Source organism: Pseudophryne corroboree, chromosome 4 (assembly GCF_028390025.1).
Source record: "Pseudophryne corroboree isolate aPseCor3 chromosome 4, aPseCor3.hap2, whole genome shotgun sequence".
NCBI classification, from domain to species: domain Eukaryota; kingdom Metazoa; phylum Chordata; class Amphibia; order Anura; family Myobatrachidae; genus Pseudophryne; species Pseudophryne corroboree.
Genome location: NC_086447.1, coordinates 339179754 through 339203442, shown reverse-complemented (window position 1 = coordinate 339203442; position 23689 = coordinate 339179754). Strand labels below are relative to the sequence as shown.

At 44.2% G+C, this 23689-nt stretch overlaps 1 protein-coding gene across 1 annotated transcript in view; it reads left to right on the top strand.

Annotated features, from left to right (window-relative positions):
- The window catches only part of LOC134909506 (probable cation-transporting ATPase 13A4), a 369987-nt gene that overhangs the window by 80235 nt on the left and 266063 nt on the right, over nucleotides 1-23689 (top strand). The window contains exons 9-12 of the mRNA XM_063916443.1: nucleotides 4906-5037; nucleotides 9126-9296; nucleotides 9678-9835; nucleotides 19452-19640. Of these exons, the coding sequence (XP_063772513.1) occupies nucleotides 4906-5037; nucleotides 9126-9296; nucleotides 9678-9835; nucleotides 19452-19640 (650 nt within the window). The remainder of the gene's footprint in view (nucleotides 1-4905; nucleotides 5038-9125; nucleotides 9297-9677; nucleotides 9836-19451; nucleotides 19641-23689) is intronic.

Below are 23689 nucleotides of genomic sequence, written 5' to 3'. Positions count from 1 at the left end.
TGGGGTGTGAGGTGAGCTCACCACATCTAAGGTTATGTCGTCATGCAAACATGATGACCTAATTTTTATCAGGGTTCAATTTTATAATAATAATTTAAAATTAGAAATTGGATAATTTGATAATGAATACTGATATTTTTAACACATTTTTTTTTAGTTTTTATTGGAAAAGTTTATATTTACCTTCTTAGCTAATTCAAGTGGGCGCCAGTCAGTGTTGTGGGGTGCAGTATGCTGAGGGAAGTAATACCGTTTAGTCAGGACCCTGAGTAGCAAACCAGAAGCCGCAAGATGGCCGCCCTCCACCCGAATCAGCAGTACTGCAGTCAAGGACATGCAGCCGACAGCCAAATGGTATTATTTCCCTCAGCACACTTCCCGCTCCTGCCGTTTGTCAGAGGGGTGTTTCTGGGCAGGGCTGTAACTAGGTATGTGCGCTGTGTGCCTTGCACACAGCGCAGGATGAACTGGGGCGCACCCAGCTGCCAGCACAATCAATATTTTGTGTGCTTGTATCACAGTTCCGCCACCCTGGCCTCCTCCCACCCCCGGCGCCGCGCCGGAGCTTACAGTGCAGCTGCGGCCAGTACTGCCCGACCCCCCCCCCCTATCCCTCTCCCCCTTGTGGTTGCACTGTGCCGCGGCCACAAGCAGTACTGACCGACCCCCCACACGCAGGAGCGTACAGCAGTGCCGGGCACCTGACTCCTCTGTGTGTGCACTGCAGATCGATCCGTGGCTGTGCTGCTGTGCTTCTGTAAGCTAAACTCCACCTCCTCCCCGCCTCCTGATGTCTGAAGTGAGTGACTGCCATTGGATACACCTGGGGAGCCGCTCTGTGGTTCAAGACATCAGGTAAAGTCCGCAAATTGAGCAGCGCTGCATGGGAGAGGAGGGAATGGGGGAGGGTGGGCAGGCACAGGGGCAAAGTCAGGATTTTCAGGTTGGGTTTTCATTGAAAATATACATATACAATAAAAATCAGTGATGCCTGGCACTCTTAGCAACATTCATAATGGCCCCGGTGCCTTCCAAAAACATTCAATAGCAGACATACTAGAGGCAGCACTCAGCGGACTTCATAACGTAAATAAAGATCATTGCACCAACCACATGTACAGTACTGTACATGTGGTCAGTACAATGATCTTTATTTACGTAAAGAAGTCCGCTGAGTGCTGCCTCTAGTATGTCTGCTATAAGTATATATATATATATATATCAGTGGCGGAACTACCACCAGTGCAAGCGGTACCTTGCACTGGGATTCGCCACTGTGAAGGGGCCCAAAGCCAGCGACATGTAATGAGTTAAACTGACTCATTACGTTCCGCCTGCCGCTGTGTGCTGCGAGCCGCCGCCGCCGAGAAGAACACAGGCACAGGAACGCAGCCATGGGGGGAAGGAGGGAGGGGGACTCGGGAGCCGCAGCAGCGCAATGTAATTGGTGGAGGCGCCGCTGCAGCTGTCCCTCTTCTTTACCATAGGTGGTCCTCCACTGTGAATGCTGGGATCTGCTTCCCTCATCACAGCGGCAGCGGTCAACCTATGTGGAAGGAGAGGGACAGCTGCAGCGGCACCTCCACCAATTACATTACGCTGCTGCAGCTCCCGAGTCCCTCTCCCTCCTCCTCCTTCTCCCCAGCCTGGGATCATCATCTGCCTCATTGCCTGACCTAGTGGGGAGAAAGTAAGTATTGTCTGTTCTTTCTATCTGTCTATCTATCTATTTATCTATCTATTCTGTCTGCCATAATGTGTAAAAAGGGGGACGCTATCTGCCGTAATGTGTAAAAAGGTGACGCTGTCTGCCGTAATGTGTAAAAAGGGGACGCTGTCTGCCGTAATGTGTAAAAAGGGGATGCTGTCTGCCATAATGTGTAAAAAGGGGAACGCTGTCTGCCGTAATGTGTAAAAAGGGGACGCTGTCTGCCGTAATGTGTAAAAAGGTGACGCTGTCTGCCGTAATGTGTAAAAAGGGGACGTTGTCTGCTGTAATGTGTAAAAAGGGGGACGCTGTCTGCCGTAATGTGTAAAAAGGGGAACGCTGTCTGCTGTAATGTGTAAAAAGGGGACGCTGTCTGCCGTAATGTGTAAAAAGGGGGACTATCTGCCGTAATGTGTAAAAAGGGGACGCAGTCTGCCGTAATGTGTAAAAATGGGGATGCTGTCTGCCGTAATGTGTAAAAAGGGGACGCTGTCTGCTATAATGTGTAAAAAGGGGGCGCTGCCTGCTGTAATGTGTAAAAAGGGGGACGCTGTCTGCCATAATGTCTAAAAAGGGGACGCTGTCTGCCGTAATGTGTAAAAAGGGGATGCTGTCTGCCGTAATGTGTAAAAAGGGTGACGCTGTCTGCCGTAATGTGTAAAAAGGGAAACGCTGTCTGCCGTAATGTGTAAAAAGGGGACGCTCTCTGCCGTAATGTGTAAAAAGGGGATGCTGTCTGCCGTAATGTGTAAAAAGGGGATGCTGTCTGCCGTAATGTGAAAAAAGGGGGACTATCTGCCGTAATGTGTAAAAAGGGGGACGCTGTCTGCCGTAATGTGTAAAAAGGGGGTGCTGCCTGCTGTAATGTGTAAAAAGAGAGACTATCTGCCGTAATGTGTAAAAAGGGGGACGCTGTCTGCCATAATGTGTAAAAAGGGGACGCTGTCTGCTGTAATGTGTAATAAGGGGGCGCTCTCTGCTGTAATGTGTAAAAAGGGCACTCTGTCTGCCGTAATGTGTAAAACGGGGTGCTGTCTGCCGTAATGTGTAAAAATTGGGACGCTGTCTGCCGTAATGTGTAAAAATGGGGACGCTGTCTGCCGCAATGTGTAAAAAGGGGACGCTGTCTGCCGTAAAAGTGTAAAAAGGGGTGCTGTCTGCCGTAATGTGTACAAAGGGGGACGCTGTCTGCCGTAATGTGTAAAAAGGGGACTCTGTCTGCCGTAAAAGTGTCAAAAGGGGGACTGTCTGCCGTAATGTGTAAAAAGGGCTCTACCTGGTGTAGTGGCGCTACTGTGCGGCGTAATTTGAATAATGGAGACTACTGTGCACCGTAATAGAATTTGGTATTATTTTGTGGCCACACCCCTTCCCCATGAAGCCACGCCCCTAGCACGCACTGCCCCTGTTTTACATGAAGGGGTGGCACTGATGCTGTTTCTTGCACACAGCACTAAAATGTCTAGTTACGGCACTCTTTCTGGGTACTCAGAAACCCCCCCTGGCATGCGCCACTGCAATGGAAGACCTTCACCACATGAAAGTCTATATACATTACACTGCACACTTTCTAGTTTTTTATAATTACCCCCTTTTTTTTTTATTTAGTTCTGTGCCTACTTCTGTTTAATATATTTTATTTTCTCTGCACAGTTTGTCTTTTTATCATCTCTCTCTCAAAATAGAGACACAGACTCATATTTGCGTTGTGTTATAAATCTATACATTTTATTAACGGGAACGTCTGTTCATTTGATTGAGATAAACTCTGAAACCACTGAACAATGGGGGTCATTCCGACCTGTTCGCCTGCTAGGTTTTTTCTCTGGTCAGAACTGCGCATGCGTATGCACCGCAATGCACAGGCGTGTTGTACGGGTACAAAGTGGATCATTGCTGTGCGATGGTTTTACGAAGAATCCATTCCACAGCCGATCGCAAGGAGATTGACAGGAAGAAGGCATTTGTGGGTGTCAGCTGACCGTTTTCTGGGAGTGTTTGGAAAAATGCAGGTGTGTCCAAGCGTCTGCAGGGCAGGTGTCTGACGTCAATTCCGGGACCGGACAGGCTGAAGTGATCGCAAGGGCTTTGTAAGTTCTGAGCTACTCAGAAACTGCACAAATATTTTTTGTACCACCTGGCTGCACATGCGTCCGCACACTTGCAAAGCAAGAATACACTCCCCTATGGTAGGCGACTACCTGCACGCAGCATTGCAAAAAATCCCTAGCGTGCGATCAAGTTGGAATGACCCCCCCATATGCGATGTTTTCACCACTGTGTACTTAATCTTCCAGAGCAAGTATTAGGCTAAGTATTATCCCGACCGGTTATTTGGGTGCTGTGGGCGGGGACTATCTATCTATCTATCTATCTATCTATCTATCTATCTATCTATCTATCTATCTATCTATCATATCTATCTATCATAAGTTCTGAGCTACTCAGAAACTGCACAAATATTTTTTGTACCACCTGGCTGCACATACGTCCGCACACTTGCAAAGCAAGAATGCACTCCCCTATGGGAGGCGACTACCTGCACGCAGCATTGCAAAAAATCCCTAGCGTGCGATCAAGTTGGAATGACCCCCCCATATGCGATGTTTTCACCACTGTGTACTTAATCTTCCAGAGCAAGTATTAGGCTAAGTATTATCCCGACCGGTTATTTGGGTGCTGTGGGCGGGGACTATCTATCTATCTATCTATCTATCTATCTATCTATCTATCTATCTATCTATCTATCTATCTATCAATCTAATATACAATACATACATATATACATACAGTAATTTCTGACAAACAGTGCTTTTTTTCTATGAAAAAAAAAATGCCAGGACACAGAAAAGAGGTATAGGACCTCACCTAAAGTTGCAATTGATACATAGTTTAGAGGAGCTTCCACACTATGGATACAGCAAGTGTTAAGACTCTTATTTTATTAAATTTTTTTAAATGATTTCACTGATTTACTTACGTTGACTCAGGTTTCTGGAACTAGTTATAAGAATTAAAAATTAGGCAAAAAAAGGTGCTGTGTACCCGTGAATACCACCACAAAAAAAGCAATGCTGTCAATTATTACACACTCCTAGCAAATATACTTTTCCATTACCAGAGATTTCCATAAAGTTGTTTCAGTTGTTTATTAATCAGTAATGTAAATGAATCTGTGTATTTCCCATTTTATACAGACCTTGAAGAAGTACAGTCTCAATCGCTGGTTCCCGGTGATGTGATTGTTATTGGTGGAACGAAGCTTTTTTTGCCATGTGATGCTATTTTACTTAGCGGAGGATGCACTGTGAATGAAGCAATGTTAACAGGTATTTTCATTCCCTAGTTTTATAAACAATTATCATATTATAGATAGTAATGTGGCCATACATCAGCTGGGAAATTCCCTGATTCCCCGATGTCGCTCCTGTCCACCAATCAGTAGATTTTGATTATCGGCGACCCATCTGGGAATTCGCAAAATCCAACAGGTTAAAAATACCTGTCTTTCCAGTCCTGATCATTTTTTAGTCGTAATCAGCGAATTGAGGATTTTCAGCATGTTGTATTTCCCTGTTCCCCTTACCCAGGCATCAGTAGAATGGGAAATTGTCCCAATTCTCCCATGATGTATTGGCCTTTTAAGTCATTGCCTTCTTCTTTCTGAATGTATTTATTTGGTTAATTAATCAGATATTCCTTTTTTCCTTATAAAGATTTTTAAGGGATCGCTTCCTTAACAAATAACATCTTTATACAAGGTCCCTCACAAGGGCGTACATTTACTAAGATTCTGGTTTTTGCCGATTTTAGCAGAGATCAATCTTGGCTGACAGTGGCCGTTTTAGACTGCAACCTTTTGAAAAAATAAAACAGTAATTTACTAAGCTCCCGTGTTTCTATTAGTCAAGTTTTTTTTATGTCGATGTGAGTTGTAATGCAGACCAGTGTTTTACGGGGGAGTTTAGTAAAACACTACTGAACATGACACAATGAAGCCTGGCCGGATCAATGAAACCTGTACGGGGATTAATTGTGTGAAGTTTTAAAACAGTTAAAAATCAGAACAGAAATTGTGTGGGGTCCCCCCTCCTAAGCATAACCAGCCCCAAGCTCTTTGAGGCAGTCCTGGTTCTTAAAATACTTGGAAAAATTTGCGTAGGGGTCCCCAGTATTTTAAGAACAAGCATCTGGCTCTTGGGCCGGTCCTGGCTCCAACAATACGGGGGGGGGGGGGGGGGGAGTAGAGAAGTGGGAGCCGGGCTGATAGCCATTAAGTGTAAAATGAGAATTAAATATTGACTTTTACAGTGGAAATATAGGTCCCAGCAAGCCTCCCCTGCATGTTGGTAATTGGAGAACGACAAGTACCAGGATGATTGGCAATAAAGGGCCCGCTAGTATTTGTAGTTCCACAGTAAAAGAAACACAGGACATTCACACCGTACATAGTATAACTTTAATAAAACATACATGCACACTTACATATACATACCTACATTCCCATGGAGCTCCTTTGTCCCCATGTCAACGCAGAATCCAAAGGATATCTGTAAAAAAATGTAGCATATTGCATAAGAAATCAACTATTATTACATTAAATGTGGGGAATGATATACATGAGAGGTGTATTATATACAATAATTACATGTTTGGTATTGTTTATAGTTTAATATATATGTACCTATAGAGGGGAGTGTGCTGGTGCTGTACTGGGTTAGCTGCACAGGTATGCAGCATTATGCAGGGACAGGGCAGAAGAGACTGTTTGTTAATTGTCCCGTGCTCCAGGGGCCTTGTGCACAAAGAGGCCCCATGCGCAATGTAGAAGGGAGCTGGGCCGCATGCCGGTAGACAGGAGCTGTGTGCAGAGGGGACTCACTTGCTGGTAAAGGGGGAGTATATAAAAGGTGCTCCCCACTGGCACAAGTCAGTCTGCAGTTCTCCTGCTAGACTCAGCGCCTGGAGCCTCACCGCTGCAGACGGCTGTAAGTGCTGTAAACATACATAAGCGGGTGAGGTCCAGGGAGCGGTACCCATGCAGGCTAGGTCGGCGGCTGCCATTGCAAGAGAGTGGGGCTGGCTGCGCTGGTCAAGCAGTGCAAGGGGGAGTCAGCTTGCCCTCCGCTGGTGACGGTGGTGTCTCTGCTGGCCAGGTCTCGCTGTCAAGAGCCTCTCCAATGGCAGTAGCGGTATCACCTCCAGCAGGGTCCCGTTGCCTGGCACTGTGTGTCAGAGTCCTCCCGTTGACAGAGATCCAGGGAAGTAATGGCTGGGTCACAGGGGTGTTTCCTGTCCAGGGGCGGAGCATCAGCTTGAGCAGATGGGCCAATAGTAATCTAAGAGGAGGAGTTGAGGGAGTGTCACCTCAAAAAATAGAGGCTTGGAAGTGTAAGTGCCATTATAAGCTATCACACTTACACATATAAATGACAGTGGTCAGCGCTCAGTGAAGCATAAGTGGCAGACTACAAGAGAAGGCATAGTAATGATCTAACGGCCTGCAGCATTTACCATATGCTTACTGTAGTAATAATTATATCAGTTGCTGAGATATGCATTCAAGAGGAAGCATACTAAGGCACTGTAAGACTACGATAGTGTGAAGATAATAAGTGTTAAGGAAACTGAGAGAGTTTAGCGGAGACATTGCATCATCTAGTATAAAGGAGAGCAGGACACAGTATCCATATATGTGTAGACTGTATGAAATATATTGCCTTTAGTTGCAGCTAGGATGAGGAGCTGAAATTGAGCCATCACTTTAGACATTATACAATAAGGGGATTACAAGCCTATGACAGTAATAACTGCTATAATATTGGAACTGATAAGAGGCTAAAGGCCACAGGACAATTACCCCTTAAGGAACATTAGTCTTGTATATGGCAGTAAAGGAGATCACACCCCTCACTGACTTTACTTATGAACTGTACTTATGACTTAGGCTAGGAAACAGGAAGCAAGCTAAGTAAATGTTTAAATTGTTACAACAAAGGTATATAAAGTCAGTTAATTCAGAGGAAACTGTTCTGCTACTGCAACAAACAGCCATCTGGATGTAAAGAGAAGTATCTAATTGAAGGATACATTAAAGAGTCTCAGTAGGCAGTTATTCAATGTTCTATAAATATACATTACTGTTACTGACTGGAAAAGGAATTGTAGCTCTCAAAGGATGTATTAAAGCTACTTCAGCTAGACTCCTATAGCTTGTAACCTATACGCAATACTTAAGGGCCCCAACTGCACATACCTTTTTATCCCAAAAGAGTACCCGGGTCACTCATAATTTTCACAGCTTTATGAAGAGTTTTTGTATTGCATGCAGAATATCTGTATAGTCTCCTTGGGGATTATTGTGGCGATATATCATATATTTTATTGTGATTGTGTTTGAAAAAACTGTTATCTATGAATACAAACTGGCAGTATTAAATGAAAGAATACTTACCTGTAGTTTATGTGCATGGGAGTTTGATTGAATCCTGATCATCCTGGTCCCTGGAAAGAAGAACAGGTATATGGTTATGTATTGGCTATTGTAGAGTGTTAAGACACATCACACACATTATATTTACATCTCACAGGCTTACCCAAGCAAGCCTAAAACATTTCAATTAGCTTGAGATTAGGCACCGCAATTGGGTAATCATCCCTTGACATAACACATAAACCGACTTTGTCTAGAGTGTAAGGGAAGGGTTACAAAAAAAAATCCTATTCTCACCTATTTCCAGTGTAGATCGGTCTTCTTCATTCTATGTAAGCATCCACTGGGTTAAAAATAACAAACCAAAACAAACCCGGAATAGAACAGAGTAGTAAAAGTGTATGTTTACACATACACTTCTACTACGCGAATGCGTGCCCTCCATGTGACTAATGTCAGTAGAGGGACCCACTAGCCAATCAGGAGCCGTTGCCATAGCAACAGCTTCCTGATTGGCTTTGCTCTCCCAGGGCACAGCCTATCACTGTTTGTCCACTGGAGTGAATGGAGATGCTTGGCTTCATTCATTCCTATGGTGGGTACCGCTAAATTGTTAAAATCACAAGGGTCAGCCACAATTGACCTTATGGTTAGAGGGGGAAACTTGCATTATAATTTACAACTTGCATTGTAGTATTGATGAACTTTTCTAGTGAATAGGCCCTCAGTGACCGCTTTGGCAAATGATGTGAATTTAGTGGCCTTCAAAACTTGAAACAGGAAAGCCCTATTTTTTGCACTTGTGATTGTAATTAGTCATTAAAATTAATTCTTGTTCACTGATCACAGGAACCTTTGGAACTTCAATGATTAAAATAGATACATGCAGTGACATCTTTACACATATTCAAACTGAATGAGGTCCACAGAGTCTAATATTAACCTAGTGAACTACTTTCTCTCCATTTACTATTCAAATTTAAGGGGAAAGCATTCCAGTGACAAAGGCTACACTACCTAATATAAACAACTGCATCCCATGGATAACACACAGCGGTGATGATTACAAGAAACATATTCTCTTTTGTGGAACTGAGGTCATCCAGACCAAGGGAAGTGGTCAAGATCTTGTGAAAGCTGTTGTCCTACAAACTGGTGGGTTTTCCTATTCTAACAATTAGTCGCAGGAAGAGTGAAACACTTTAAGAGACCTATTTACAAATACTGCATATACTACACAAGTCACACTGTATTGTTACAGTCAACTTTGTAGTCACAAAACAACTTCAGTGAAGAGGACTAATTATTGCACATAATTAATAACTAGTATGCCACTACTGATGTTACTGCTGTTACACAATACAATACAGCTTCATTGTCTCAAAGCGACTGATTCTGATTTATAATACTCTGTATATAATTATTTAGTCATTAGATTTAAAAAGGAATGCAACATTTGTATTATTGGGAAGTGATTAATTAGCAAAATCTAGTGTTGTGAATAACATGTCAATAACATAATACATCTTTAATTAGGATTTAATACAGCAAAGGGAGACCTAGTGAGATCCATTCTATATAACAAGCCAGTCGATGTGAAGCTGCACAGAGATGCCATTAGGTTCCTCACGGGACTTGTGGGTATTGCTATTTTTGGAGTTATCTATACAGCGATTGTCTTCACAAAGAATGAGGTAAGTGTTCCTGTGCATACAAACGAGTCAGTGCAAATTGTACATGCAATACATAAGTAGGCTCATTTGTCAATGAGTGATACATTTCACTGTGAGTGATAAATTGCACTAGTCAATCAGCTCCTAACTGCCATGTCACAGACTGTTTGATAAATTACAGTTAGGAGCTGATTGGCTGGTGGCATTTATCACTCACAGTGAAATTCATCACTCATTAATAAATGAGCCTAAAATTACTCTATGTATTCAGCAAAGCTAATCCTTCTCTGTGTTCCCTAAACGTTCTTAATGGAGTTACATTTAAAAATATCTGTAACAACAAATATAGGGGTCTATTTACTAAGCCTTGGATGGAGATAAAGTGGTCGGAGATAAAGTGCCAACCAACCAGCTTCTAACTGCCTTTTTTCAAACCCAGCCTGTGACATGACAGTTAGGAGCTGATTAGCTGGTACTTTATCTCCGTCCAATTTATCTCCATCCAAAGCTTAGTAAAGAGACCACAAAAACTGAAAACAACACCCACATTTGTATAGTAATTAGATATAATAAAGGTCTGGGATGCTTAGCAGAACATTGTATTAGTCAATAATTGAATAGTGATGTTGGTATGCAATGAACAAAACAAATATGGATTTTTAAATGGAATTGGTATGTGATCCCGGCAGAAGGGATGCCAGCGGTCACAATACCGACTCCGGCGCCCTGATGTTCATGATCGGATCAGGTGTGAGGTAAGTATTCTACCCCCCCCAACCCTCTGAGACTCCCTTACAGCAGCCTAACCCTCCCCTCCCCCATTAGTGCCTAAACCTAACCGCCCCTCAGTAGAGCCTAACCCTACCCCCCCTCCCCACAATCTAACTCTAACCTCTCCCGCTACAGCCTAACCCTAACCCCCCTCGGGCAGAGTCTATTACTAACACTCCACCCAGCAACCAAGTCCTAACTGTCCCATGTATACTTACCTTCGGGATCTTGGCTGTCGGTATCCCGGCGTCGGGATGCTGACCTGGTCGGGATTCTGGTGTCTGAAGACTTTTGGAATTCCGGCCTCAGTATTTCGGCTACTGGGATCCCAACAGCCGAGATCCTGAATGTATACCTTTTAAAATATAGATTACTTACCTGACTCGGACATTAACAGTTCCTTAACATTTAATTTTGAGCAAAAGTTTACAATGTGTTATTAACACAAATACAAGAAATAATAAAAATCAACCCCTGTATTGTTCTTCCTGCTATAATGCCCTAGGCAACTTTTACAGTTACTATTGGTGGAACTATCCAGCTGACGATGCTGTGACACTAATCTGACAATCATGTGACACTAATCTGATATGGCCATTCATAACGAGGAGCCTGAGCTGAATGCAGACTTCCCATGGTGGTATGATACCACTTCATTTCTCAGTAACTCTCTGTCAGCATATGAGATGTTCACTTTGCCCAGAATATGTACAAATTTATACAACTGTACAAAAATATTGAAACTTGTTTACGGATGTGCAGTGCATAGATAGACAAAATCTGACTGTTTGGTTGTGAAGTGTAATACAGTATCTGACTAAAATTCTTGTGAAATGTAAAGACACAGAACAGTACTGTACATAAGCAGCACTGTACACCGAAGAAGTCAGCATGTTCACTTCCTTCACAAACTCATTATGGAGTACCATGATCTTCTATGACTACATGAGTAGTTTATGAGAGCAGGAGAGTACCAACCAACTGCAAGATGGTTTTGGGAAGGAAGCACCAGCCCAAATACACTGTGTTTGTGTGGTTTGCAGAAATTTGGCGTGGGAGATGGTCCCTTTAAGATAAGGAGCATTGCAGCCGGCCTGTGTCCGCCATAATGAGGACAACGTTGCTGTTGTGCGTCTCATAGTTGAGGTAGATGACAGCATGACCGTGGCCCAGATAGAGAAGGAGATGGGCATCTCATCAGGATCCATCCACTTGATACTCCATGAATAGCTTAGCGCAGCTGTGCAGCGGAGTGATATGCCAACCAATGATTGCGCAAGTGCTGGAAGCCATTTTTTGGTGCTGTCCAAGAACTTGCACTTGTGTTCTTCTCCATCACAACAATGCACCTGCCCACAATTCAAGGAAACTAGTTGATTTTATGGCCATGAACGCATCCAGGAGCTTGACCGCGCCCCTTGAGACGTCTTTGTATTCCCACAAATCAAGCGCAAGATGCATAGGATTAATTTTGAGTCACAGTGGAGTCCTTCATCCAACATGTACAAGACATACTTGCTTCAGACTGGTCCAGCTGCTTCAGCAAGTGGTTTGAGCCCATGCAAGTTTGCATAGACACCTCTGGCAAAAACTTAGAAAAAATGTAATGTTCACTTTGTTAGTAAATATAATACTTTATTGTGCATCCAGTAACTTATTGCACACCCCTCATATGTAGCATATATTTAGTTTGTAAGTTACAGTATCTGTTCGGATAACTGTATAGTTGATGGGTTCACTGCAACATGCCTGTTCTGCATATTTTTGTGTTCTTGTTCTGACATGTTACAAGAAGTTAGTCTCATCTTGCCTTTTTCATGTTACTGTATAAAAGGGCAAAAATCACATTTGTCATATCAATGCTTTGGTTTGAAATACTCATTAGTAGATGTCACGATCCGGGTATCTGGACGCCATTACTTACCCTTCAGATGCCTCCTAAGGCGGGCTCAGCGTTCCAGGACCAGATTCCGCTGTTCCTGAGTTTCCACATGCAGAGTGTCAGAGTGGTGTTTTAATCAGCCGCGGCCTCCGCTGTGCCCGCGTGGTTAAATGTGCATCTATCAGCCTGGCGTCTCCTGTCTCCGGTGGCCGGCGCCGCCATTACTGTTTCCCAGACCACATGGATTACAAACCAAACTTCCCTCCAAGTGTCTGCATGGGCGCAGCCATCTTGGATTCTGTCATCTGATCATTTCCACCAATCTGCTGTTTGTATTGTTGATTTGCATAATTGCCTAGCCAACCCCTTCCTTGCTGCAGGTATAAGTAAGCTGTGCCTGAGCAAGGAAGACGTCAGTGCTTTGGTTGTCAAACCTAGTTCCTGTTTGTCTCTCTTCTATGATTGTCTTCCAGGTTCCAGCTCCTGTCTCAAGACTTCCACCATAGAGACCCGCACCAGCATTCCACCTGCGGTGTAGCCTGACTCTCCAATCCATTGTGGATTCATCTGTTTCCAGCTACAACACTACCTGCTTCCAGCCTCAGCTTCCAGCAGAATACAGCTTCCCTTAAAGGGCCGGTGTCCTTTCTACACTTTACCACTCTCCACCGGAATTATTATTTCTCCGCTCTCAAGTTCTACATTTCAGTTCACATTTCATCGCTCCCAAAGTTCATTTATTATTTAACTGGTTCCAGCCAGTATCCACTCCGTGCTAACAACAGTCTGGTTCCAGCCAGTATCCACAGCAGCTGTTTTACCTTCAGCAACCCAGCTCTTCCTGGAACACCAGCTGGTACAATCCTGGGTTATCTCCATTGCTACAGCCGGGCCTGGTAAGGACTTTCCATCTAGAAGATCATAAGAACTATCTCACACTACCAGTGCCCTGTGGCTCCTGCCATGCTGTAGTACTCAGGAACTGTATTTATTCTTTGCTGACTTTTACGTTTTCCTTTATTGCTGCTGTGATGCGGAGTTGTCATAATAAACATCATTGACTTTTATCTAAGTTGTCGTGGTCACGCCTTCGGGCAGTTATTATGTTACTTACATGTCCAGGGGTCTGATACAACCTCCCAGGTTCCGGTACATCTCAGCCCCTACAACTGAGGCTGCCTCCCGTCAGCTCAGGCCCTCAGTTGTGACAGTAAGCACTGACCTAATGAATCCAGCCGGAGACCAGGATCAAGCGGCCAGGCCGATGCAAGAACTGGCAGCCCGACTAGAACATCAGGAGGCTGCACAGGGCCACATCATCCGCTGTCTCCAGGATCTCTCTACTCGGCTGGATGGGATTCAGACCACTCTCCGTGGATCAGGCGCGTCTGGTGCGTCAACCACAGTGACTCCAGCTATAACCCCACCCACCTTACCCATTCCTGCTCCACGTCTTCATCTTCCAACGCCAGCAAAATTTGACGGATCTCCAAGATTCTGCAGGGGATTTCTCAACCAGTGTGAGATTCAGTTTGAGCTACAACCTGGCAATTTCCCCAGTGACCGTACAAAAATTGCCTACATTATTTCTCTTCTCAGTGGCTCAGCCCTCGATTGGGCATCACCGTTATGGGAGAGGTCCGACACCCTGCTATCTTCTTACACTGCATTCGTGTCAACATTCAGGCGCATCTTCGACGAGCCAGGCCGGGTAACTTCAGCTTCGTCTGAGATTCTCCGTTTACGCCAGGGATCACGTACTGTAGGACAATATCTTATACAGTTCCAGATCCTGGCATCCGAACTGGCATGGAACGACGAGGCCCTGTATGCTGCATTCTGGCATGGTTTATCCGAGCGTATTAAAGATGAGTTAGCTACCAGAGACTTACCCTCCAAGTTAGATGAGTTAATCTCACTTTGTACGAAAGTTGACTTACGTTTCAGAGAGAGAGCAACTGAGCGTGGAAGATCATCTGCTCCAAAATCTTCTGCTCCTCCTCCTCGCCAACTGTCACCAACTAAAGATGAACCCATGCAAATTGGCCGTTCCCGTTTAACTCCTGCTGAGCGCCGAAGACGTCTCTCCGAGTTTCTCTGTTTGTACTGTGCAGCTCCGTCTCACACCATTAATGCCTGTCCCAAACGTCCGGGAAACTCCAAATCCTAGCTCGCCAAGGAGAGGGCCGGCTAGGAGTAATGATCTCCTCTCCATCTCCTCAAGATTGTAACCTCCCAGTCTCGCTTCAAGTTGCTCAACGTTATCAGAACGTCATTGCCCTCCTGGATTCCGGAGCAGCTGGGAACTTTATTACCGAAGCCTATGTTAAACGGTGGTCCCTACCCACCGAGAGACTTCCTTCGTCCTTTTCCTTAACTGCTGTGGATGGCAGTAAAATTTTTGATACAGTTATTTCTCTAAGGACTCTACCAGTTCGTCTGAGAGTGGGAGTTCTTCATTCCGAACTTATTTCACTTTTAGTGATTCCAAGAGCCACACATCCTGTGGTCCTGGGCCTTCCATGGCTCCGTCTTCACAATCCTACAATTGATTGGACGACTACGCAAATCCTGGCATGGGGTTCCTCCTGTACTAAGACATGTTTGTTTAAAGTGTTGCCTGTCTGTTCCTCTTCCCCCAGGTCGTCTGATGTTCCACCTCCTCCATATCAAGATTTCACGGATGTGTTCAGTAAAGCTTCTGCTGATATCCTTCCCCCTCATAGAGAATGGGACTGCCCGATTGATCTCGTTCCAGGGAAGGTTCCACCTCGAGGCCGAACTTATCCGTTGTCTCTCCCCGAGACGCATTCTATGGAGGAATACATAAAAGAGAACCTAGCAAAGGGGTTCATTCGACCTTCTTCTTCTCCAGCCGGCGCAGGCTTCTTTTTTGTAAAGAAGAAAGATGGTGGTCTGCGGCCGTGCATCGACTACAGAGGTTTGAACGACATTACCATCAAGAACCGCTATCCTTTACCCCTGATTACTGAGCTCTTTGACAGAGTTAGCGGAGCTACCATCTTTACAAAGCTGGACCTGAGAGGTGCATACAATCTCATCCGGATCCGTGAGGGTGACGAGTGGAAGACCGCATTTAACACCCGTGACGGACATTATGAGTACCTCGTCATGCCCTTCGGATTGAGCAATGCTCCAGCTGTCTTCCAGCATTTCGTCAATGAGATCTTCAGAGACATTCTATACCGTCATGTCGTGGTCTATCTAGATGATATCCTCATTTTTGCCAACAATTTAGAGGAACATCGTTTCTGGGTAAAGGAGGTTCTGTCCCGTCTCCGTGTCAATCATCTCTACTGCAAATTAGAGAAATGCGTCTTTGAAGTCAAGTCCATTCCGTTTCTAGGGTACATTGTGTCCGGTTCCGGACTAGAGATGGATCCTGAGAAACTACAAGCAATCCAGAATTGGCCAGTACCCTTAACCCTCAAAGGGGTCCAGAGGTTCTTAGGGTTCGCCAATTATTACCGAAAGTTTATACGAGACTTTTCCACCATTGTGGCGCCTATTACTGCTTTCACCAAGAAGGGTGCTAACCCGTCCAAGTGGTCTGAAGAAGCCATGCAAGCTTTTCATCTTTTAAAACAGAGGTTCATCTCTGCACCTGTCCTGAAACAGCCTGACGTCGACTCTCCTTTCATCTTAGAGGTGGATGCCTCCTCCGTTGGAGTAGGAGCGGTGTTATCTCAGAGGGCTAAAGATGGTCATTTACATCCTTGCAGTTTCTTCTCACGGAAGTTCTCCCCAGCGGAGCGCAACTATGCCATTGGCGACCAGGAGTTGCTAGCCATCAAGCTCGCTCTAGAGGAGTGGAGATATCTGTTGGAGGGAGCTTCTCATTCAATCACCATCCTCACAGACCACAAGAACCTTCTATATCTAAAAGGCGCACAATGTCTCAACCCTCGTCAGGCCAGATGGGCACTTTTCTTTTCCAGGTTCGACTTTAAACTCCAGTTCTGTCCGGGCTCTCAGAATCGCAAGGCCGATGCCCTTTCCCGCTCATGGGAGCAAGAAAATGAGTCAGAGTCTTCAGACAAGCATCCTATTATAAATCCGTTGGCATTCTCCACGGTAGGGATGGACTCTACGCCCCCATCAGGGAAAAGTTTTGTGAAGCCGACACTAAGGAAGAAGCTCATGCATTGGGCCCATGCTTCCCGTTTTGCCGGACATACAGGTATCCAAAAAACCCTGGAGTTTATCTCTAGGTCCTATTGGTGGCCAACTCTGAAAAAGGACGTTTTGGAGTTTATTGCATCTTGCCCAAAGTGTGCTCAACATAAAGTATCCCGCCAGTCGCCTGCGGGGCAACTGGTTCCACTATCTGTTCCCCGTCGACCATGGACCCATTTGTCGATGGATTTTATTACAGATTTGCCCATGTGCAACAAGTTCAATACCATCTGGGTGGTAGTTGACCGGTTCACCAAGATGGCACACTTCATTCCTCTCACCGGTCTTCCGTCAGCTTCCAAGTTGGCTCAAGTATTCATACAAGAGATCTTCCGACTCCACGGTCTTCCTGAAGAAATTATCTCAGATCGAGGAGTTCAATTCACAGCCAAATTCTGGCGAAGTTTATGTCAAGTCCTCCAAGTCAAGTTAAAGTTTTCCACGGCTTACCATCCTCAGACCAATGGTCAAACTGAGAGGGTGAATCAGGACTTGGAGGCCTTCCTCCGCATCTATGTGTCCTCCTCTCAAGATGACTGGGTTCAATTACTTCCCTGGGCCGAGTTCTGTCATAACAACCAGTATCATTCTTCATCTTCTTCAACACCATTCTTCACCAACTTTGGATTCCACCCTAAAGTCCCTGAGTTCCAACCGCTTCCAGCAACTTCTGTTCCCGCAGTGGATATCACCTTGCATCAGTTTGCCAATATCTGGAAGAGCGTACGATCAGCTCTGCTCAAGGCATCGTTCAGGTACAAGAAGTTTGCGGATAAGAAGCGTCGAGCAGTTCCTGCTCTCAAGGTGGGTGATCGGGTATGGTTATCCACGAAGAATTTGAGGTTAAGAGTTCCCAGTATGAAGTTTGCACCTCGCTACATCGGTCCTTTTAAAATTGATCAAGTCATCAATCCTGTTGCTTACAGACTCCAGTTACCTCCCTTCTTAAAAATACCCAGGACATTCCATGTTTCCCTGTTGAAACCGCTAATCTTGAATCGGTTTCATTCCTCACTTCCACCAACTCCGAAAGTCCAAACTCAACGAGGCGTTGAGTATGAAGTGGCCAAGATCCTGGACTCACGTCACCGTTACGGTCAACTTCAGTATCTCATTGACTGGAAGGGCTATGGTCCTGAAGAACGCTCTTGGACCAATGCCTCTGACGTCCATGCTCCTGCCTTGGTCCGAAATTTCCACGCAAAGTTTCCTTTAAAGCCTAAGAAGTGTCCTGGGGCCACTCCTAAAGGGGGGGGTGCTGTCACGATCCGGGTATCTGGACGCCATTACTTACCCTTCAGATGCCTCCTAAGGCGGGCTCAGCGTTCCAGGACCAGATTCCGCTGTTCCTGAGTTTCCACATGCAGAGTGTCAGAGTGGTGTTTTAATCTGCCGCGGCCTCCGCTGTGCCCGCGTGGTTAAATGTGCATCTATCAGCCTGGCGTCTCCTGTCTCCGGTGGCCGGCGCCGCCATTACTGTTTCCCAGACCACATGGATTACAAACCAAACTTCCCTCCAAGTGTCTGCATGGGCGCAGCCATCTTGGATTCTGTCATCTGATCATTTCCACCAATCTGCTGTTTGTATTGTTGATTTGCATAATTGCCTAGCCAACCCCTTCCTTGCTGCAGGTATAAGTAAGCTGTGCCTGAGCAAGGAAGACGTCAGTGCTTTGGTTGTCAAACCTAGTTCCTGTTTGTCTCTCTTCTATGATTGTCTTCCAGGTTCCAGCTCCTGTCTCAAGACTTCCACCATAGAGACCCGCACCAGCATTCCACCTGCGGTGTAGCCTGACTCTCCAATCCATTGTGGATTCATCTGTTTCCAGCTACAACACTACCTGCTTCCAGCCTCAGCTTCCAGCAGAATACAGCTTCCCTTAAAGGGCCGGTGTCCTTTCTACACTTTACCACTCTCCACCGGAATTATTATTTCTCCGCTCTCAAGTTCTACATTTCAGTTCACATTTCATCGCTCCCAAAGTTCATTTATTATTTAACTGGTTCCAGCCAGTATCCACTCCGTGCTAACAACAGTCTGGTTCCAGCCAGTATCCACAGCAGCTGTTTTACCTTCAGCAACCCAGCTCTTCCTGGAACACCAGCTGGTACAATCCTGGGTTATCTCCATTGCTACAGCCGGGCCTGGTAAGGACTTTCCATCTAGAAGATCATAAGAACTATCTCACACTACCAGTGCCCTGTGGCTCCTGCCATGCTGTAGTACTCAGGAACTGTATTTATTCTTTGCTGACTTTTACGTTTTCCTTTATTGCTGCTGTGATGCGGAGTTGTCATAATAAACATCATTGACTTTTATCTAAGTTGTCGTGGTCACGCCTTCGGGCAGTTATTATGTTACTTACATGTCCAGGGGTCTGATACAACCTCCCAGGTTCCGGTACATCTCAGCCCCTACAACTGAGGCTGCCTCCCGTCAGCTCAGGCCCTCAGTTGTGACAGTAGACACCTATCAATTGATACAAAAATATAATAATAATAATAATAATAATAATAATAGTAATACATAATAAATGTTTACAATTATCTCAGGTATTGAGCTAAGTTCCAACGTTTCCCAAAGGACATAAAAACAAAACTATTTACTATTTTTTTCCCCATTTTGTGTGCCAATATTTCTAAAATTGTCTATACTCTTATATTCATCTTTATTTGCTTTTGTGGTTTAAACAAATATGGGCTAAAAACAGTGCATACTGTAAATTAATTATGTAAATAATGCTAACCATAGATTAATAATTCTTTCACATTTTTTTTAACCCTTAGGCCAGTGTTCATGACATAGTATTGATGTCATTTCTGATGCTAACCGTTTCGGTGAACCCAGCTATTCCTGCTTCTATTACGCTGGCTTTTCTTTACGCTCAGACAAGGTTGAAGAAGCTGGGCGTTTTCTGCATCAGTCCTCAAAGGATTAATTTAGCTGGGCAACTAAATCTCATATGTTTTGATAAAGTAAGTTTAATCTTATTGTGTGATACACATTCCATAGACAATTTCCATCATCTTGGACATGCCCTGCGGAGTCTTTCACTAAGCACATTCCTTTAGTTTTTGTACACTTGTTATTTTCATTTGGAAATACTTTTATATTATTGGGCAGATATGTTTTTATTGGGGCTTTGAATATAGAATGCTTCTTGACTGTGTCTACAGAACAGGATATAGCACAGGTATGTCTTAAACAAAGAAAACCATATAAGCAATTTTGCCAGATGATGATAAAGGCCTAGCCTAGCCCAAGGAGGAAAAAACTATTTTGCATGTAGTAACATTGTAACATAGTAATTGAGGTTGAATAGAGGCAAAATGCCCATCGTGTTCAACCTGTATTAAGTTGAGTTGATTATAATGTACCTGCAGAAGTAATGTTTTATGACTAGTTAAGAACTATAATTCATGTTACACCTGGATTATCAGGGTCAATATTTTAAATGTTATAACCTTGGATATCATTTTCAATTAAAAATGTATCCAATCCTTTTTTAAATGCATATACAGAGTCCGCCATTACCACCTTCCCTGGCAGGGAATTCCAAATCCTTATTGCCCTAACAGTGAAGAACCCTTTCCTCCGTTGCGTACGGATTTTTTTCTCCTCCAGCCTCAGCGAGTGCCCACGTGTCCTAAACTGTGTTCTTTTAATAAATAATTCCTCTGATAACTCTTTGTAATGTCCCTTTACATATTTGAAGATATTAATAATGTCTCCTCTTAGACGCCTCTTTTCCAGTGTATACATATTCAACCTAGTAAGCCTTTCCTCGTAATCCAGTCCCTCTAGCCCCTTAATCCATTTAGTAGCTCGCCTTTAAACCCTTTCGAGTTCACCGATATCTTTTTTATACAGTGGTGCCCAAAACTGAACACAATATTCCAAGTGCGGACGTACCAATGATTTGTACAATGGCAGAAATACATCCTCGTCCCTTGTCGCTATTCCCCGTTTTATGCATGCTAGCACCTTACTTGCCTTCTTTACTGCGCTTTGACATTGTATATGGTTATTAAGCCTATTATCGATGAGTACCCCCAAATCTTTTTCCAATACTGTTACCCCTAGACTTTCCCCATTTAATATGTAGGATGCAAGTTTGTGTTTATTCCCGAAATGCATAACCTTGCATTTTTCTATATTGAACCTCATTCTCCATTTAGACGCCCAGATTTCAAGTTTAAATAAATCATTCTGCAGAGACTCCACATCTATTTCCGAATTAATTACCCTACACAGTTTAGTATCATCTGCAAAGATTGACACTGTGCTTTCCAGGCCTATTTCTAGGTCATTGATAAATATGTTGAACAGTAGTGGTCCGAGTATGGAACCTTGTGTTATTCTGCTGACTACTGGGGTCCAGCTTGGGGCCTTCCCGTTGACCACTACACGCTGTACCCTGTTATCCAGCCAGTTACTTATCCATGTACAAACAGTTTTTCCTAGGCCAATCTCCTTTAATTTGATGATCAGTCTTCTGTGAGGCACTGTATCGAAGGCTTTTGCAAAATCTAAGTAGACCACATCCACTGCTTTTCCCTGGTCAAGATTATCGCTCATTTCTTCGTAGAAGCTAATTAAGTTAGTTTGACAAGATCTGTCCCTCACAAACCCATGCTGGTTCTTGCTAATAATCTTAGCGGTCTGTAGATACTCCTGTATGTTATCCCTTAGAATTCCTTCCAATATATTCCTGACTACAGACATCAAACAAACTGGTCTATAGTTACCTGGATAATTTTTGGATCCCTTTTTAAATAATGGTACTACCTCAGCTATACGCCAATCCTTCGGTACCATGCCTGATCTAATTGGAATATTGAAAATCAAGTATAGGGGTCTTGCTAGTTCTGACCTAAGCTCCATAAGAACTAGTGATGTGCACCGGAAATTTTTTGGGTTTTGTGTTTTGGTTTTGGATTTGGTTCCGCGGCCGTGTTTTGGATTCAGACGCGTTTTGGCAAAACCTCCCTGAAAATTTTTTGTCGGATTCGGGTGTGTTTTGGATTCGGGTGTTTTTTTTACAAAAAACCCTCAAAAACAGCATAAATCATAGAATTTGGGGGTCATTTTGATCCCATAGTATTATTAACCTCAATAACCATAATTTCCACTCATTTCCAGTCTATTCTGAACACCTCACACCTCACAATATTATTTTTAGTCCTAAAAATTGCACCGAGGTCGCTGGATGGCTAAGCTAAGCGACCCAAGTGGCTGACACAAACACCTGGCCCATCTAGGAGTGGCACTGCAGTGTCAGAAAGGATGGCAGATTTAAAAAATAGTCCCCAAACAGCACATGATGCAAAGAAAAAAAGAGGTGCACCAAGGTCGCTGGATGGCTAAGCTAAGAGACCCAAGTGGCCGACACAAACACCTGGCCCATCTAGGAGTGGCACTGCAGTGTCAGACAGGATGGCAGATTTAAAAAATAGTCCCCAAACAGCACATGATGCAAAGAAAAAAAGAGGTGCACCAAGGCCGCTGGATGGCTAAGCTAAGCGACCCAAGTGGCCGACACAAACACCTGGCCCATCTAGGAGTGGCACTGCAGTGTCAGACAGGATGGCAGATTTAAAAAATAGTCCCCAAACAGCACATGATGCAAAGAAAAAAAAAGGTGCACCAAGGTCGCTGGATGGCTAAGCCTTGTGACCCAAGTGGCCGACACAAACACCTGGCCCATCTAGGAGTGGCACTGCAGTTTTCTAGCGAGAGGATGAGTGCTTCCATCCTTATGTGAATCTGAACCACTAGCCATGAACATAGGCCAGGGCCTCAGCCGTTCCTTGCCACTCCGTGTCGTAAATGGCAAGTTTACTCTTCTCATCAGACACTTTTAATTTTGATTTTTGGGTCATTTTACTGAACTTTTGTAGTATACTTGATGACACAGAGGTAGGTAGAGCAATGGACTACTGTACCGTACTGCTATATATATACTGGTGGTCAGCAAAATTCTGCACTGTCCTCCTACTATATACTGCGCACAACTAAAATGCAGCACAGGTATGGATGCATAGTATACTTGACGACACAGAGGTAGAGCAGTGGACTACTGTACCGTACTGCTATATATATACTGGTGGTCAGCAAAATTCTGCACTGTCCTCCTACTATATACTGCGCACAACTAAAATGCAGCACAGGTATGGATGCATAGTATACTTGACGACACAGAGGTAGAGCAGTGGACTACTGTACCGTACTGCTATATATATACCGGTGGTCAGCAAAATTCTGCACTGTCCTCCTACTATATACTGCACACAACTAAAATGCAGCACAGGTATGTATGCATAGTATACTTGATGACACAGAGGTAGAGCAGTGGACTACTGTACCGTACTGCTATATATATACTGGTGGTCAGCAAAATTCTGCACTGTAATCCTACTATATACTGCGCACAACTAAAATGCCGCACAGGTATGGATGCATAGTATACTTGACGACACAGAGGTAGAGCAGTGGACTACTGTACCGTACTGCTATATATATACTGGTGGTCAGCAAAATTCTGCACTGTCCTACTATATACTGCGCACAACTAAAATGCAGCACAGGTATGGATGCATAGTATACTTGACGACACAGAGGTAGAGCAGTGGACTACTGTACCGTACTGCTATATATATACTGGTGGTCAGCAAAATTCTGCACTGTCCTCCTACTATATACTGCGCACAACTAAAATTCAGCACAGGTATGGATGCATAGTATACTTGACGACACAGAGGTAGAGCAGTGGACTACTGTACCGTACTGCTATATATATACTGGTGGTCAGCAAAATTCTGCACTGTCCTCCTACTATATATACTGCGCACAACTAAAATGCAGCACAGGTATGGATGCATAGTATACTTGACGACACAGAGGTAGAGCAGTGGATTATTGTACCGTACTGCTATATATATACTGGTGGTCAGCAAAATTCTGCACTGTCCTCCTACTATATACTGCGCACAACTAAAATGCAGCACAGGTATGGATGCATAGT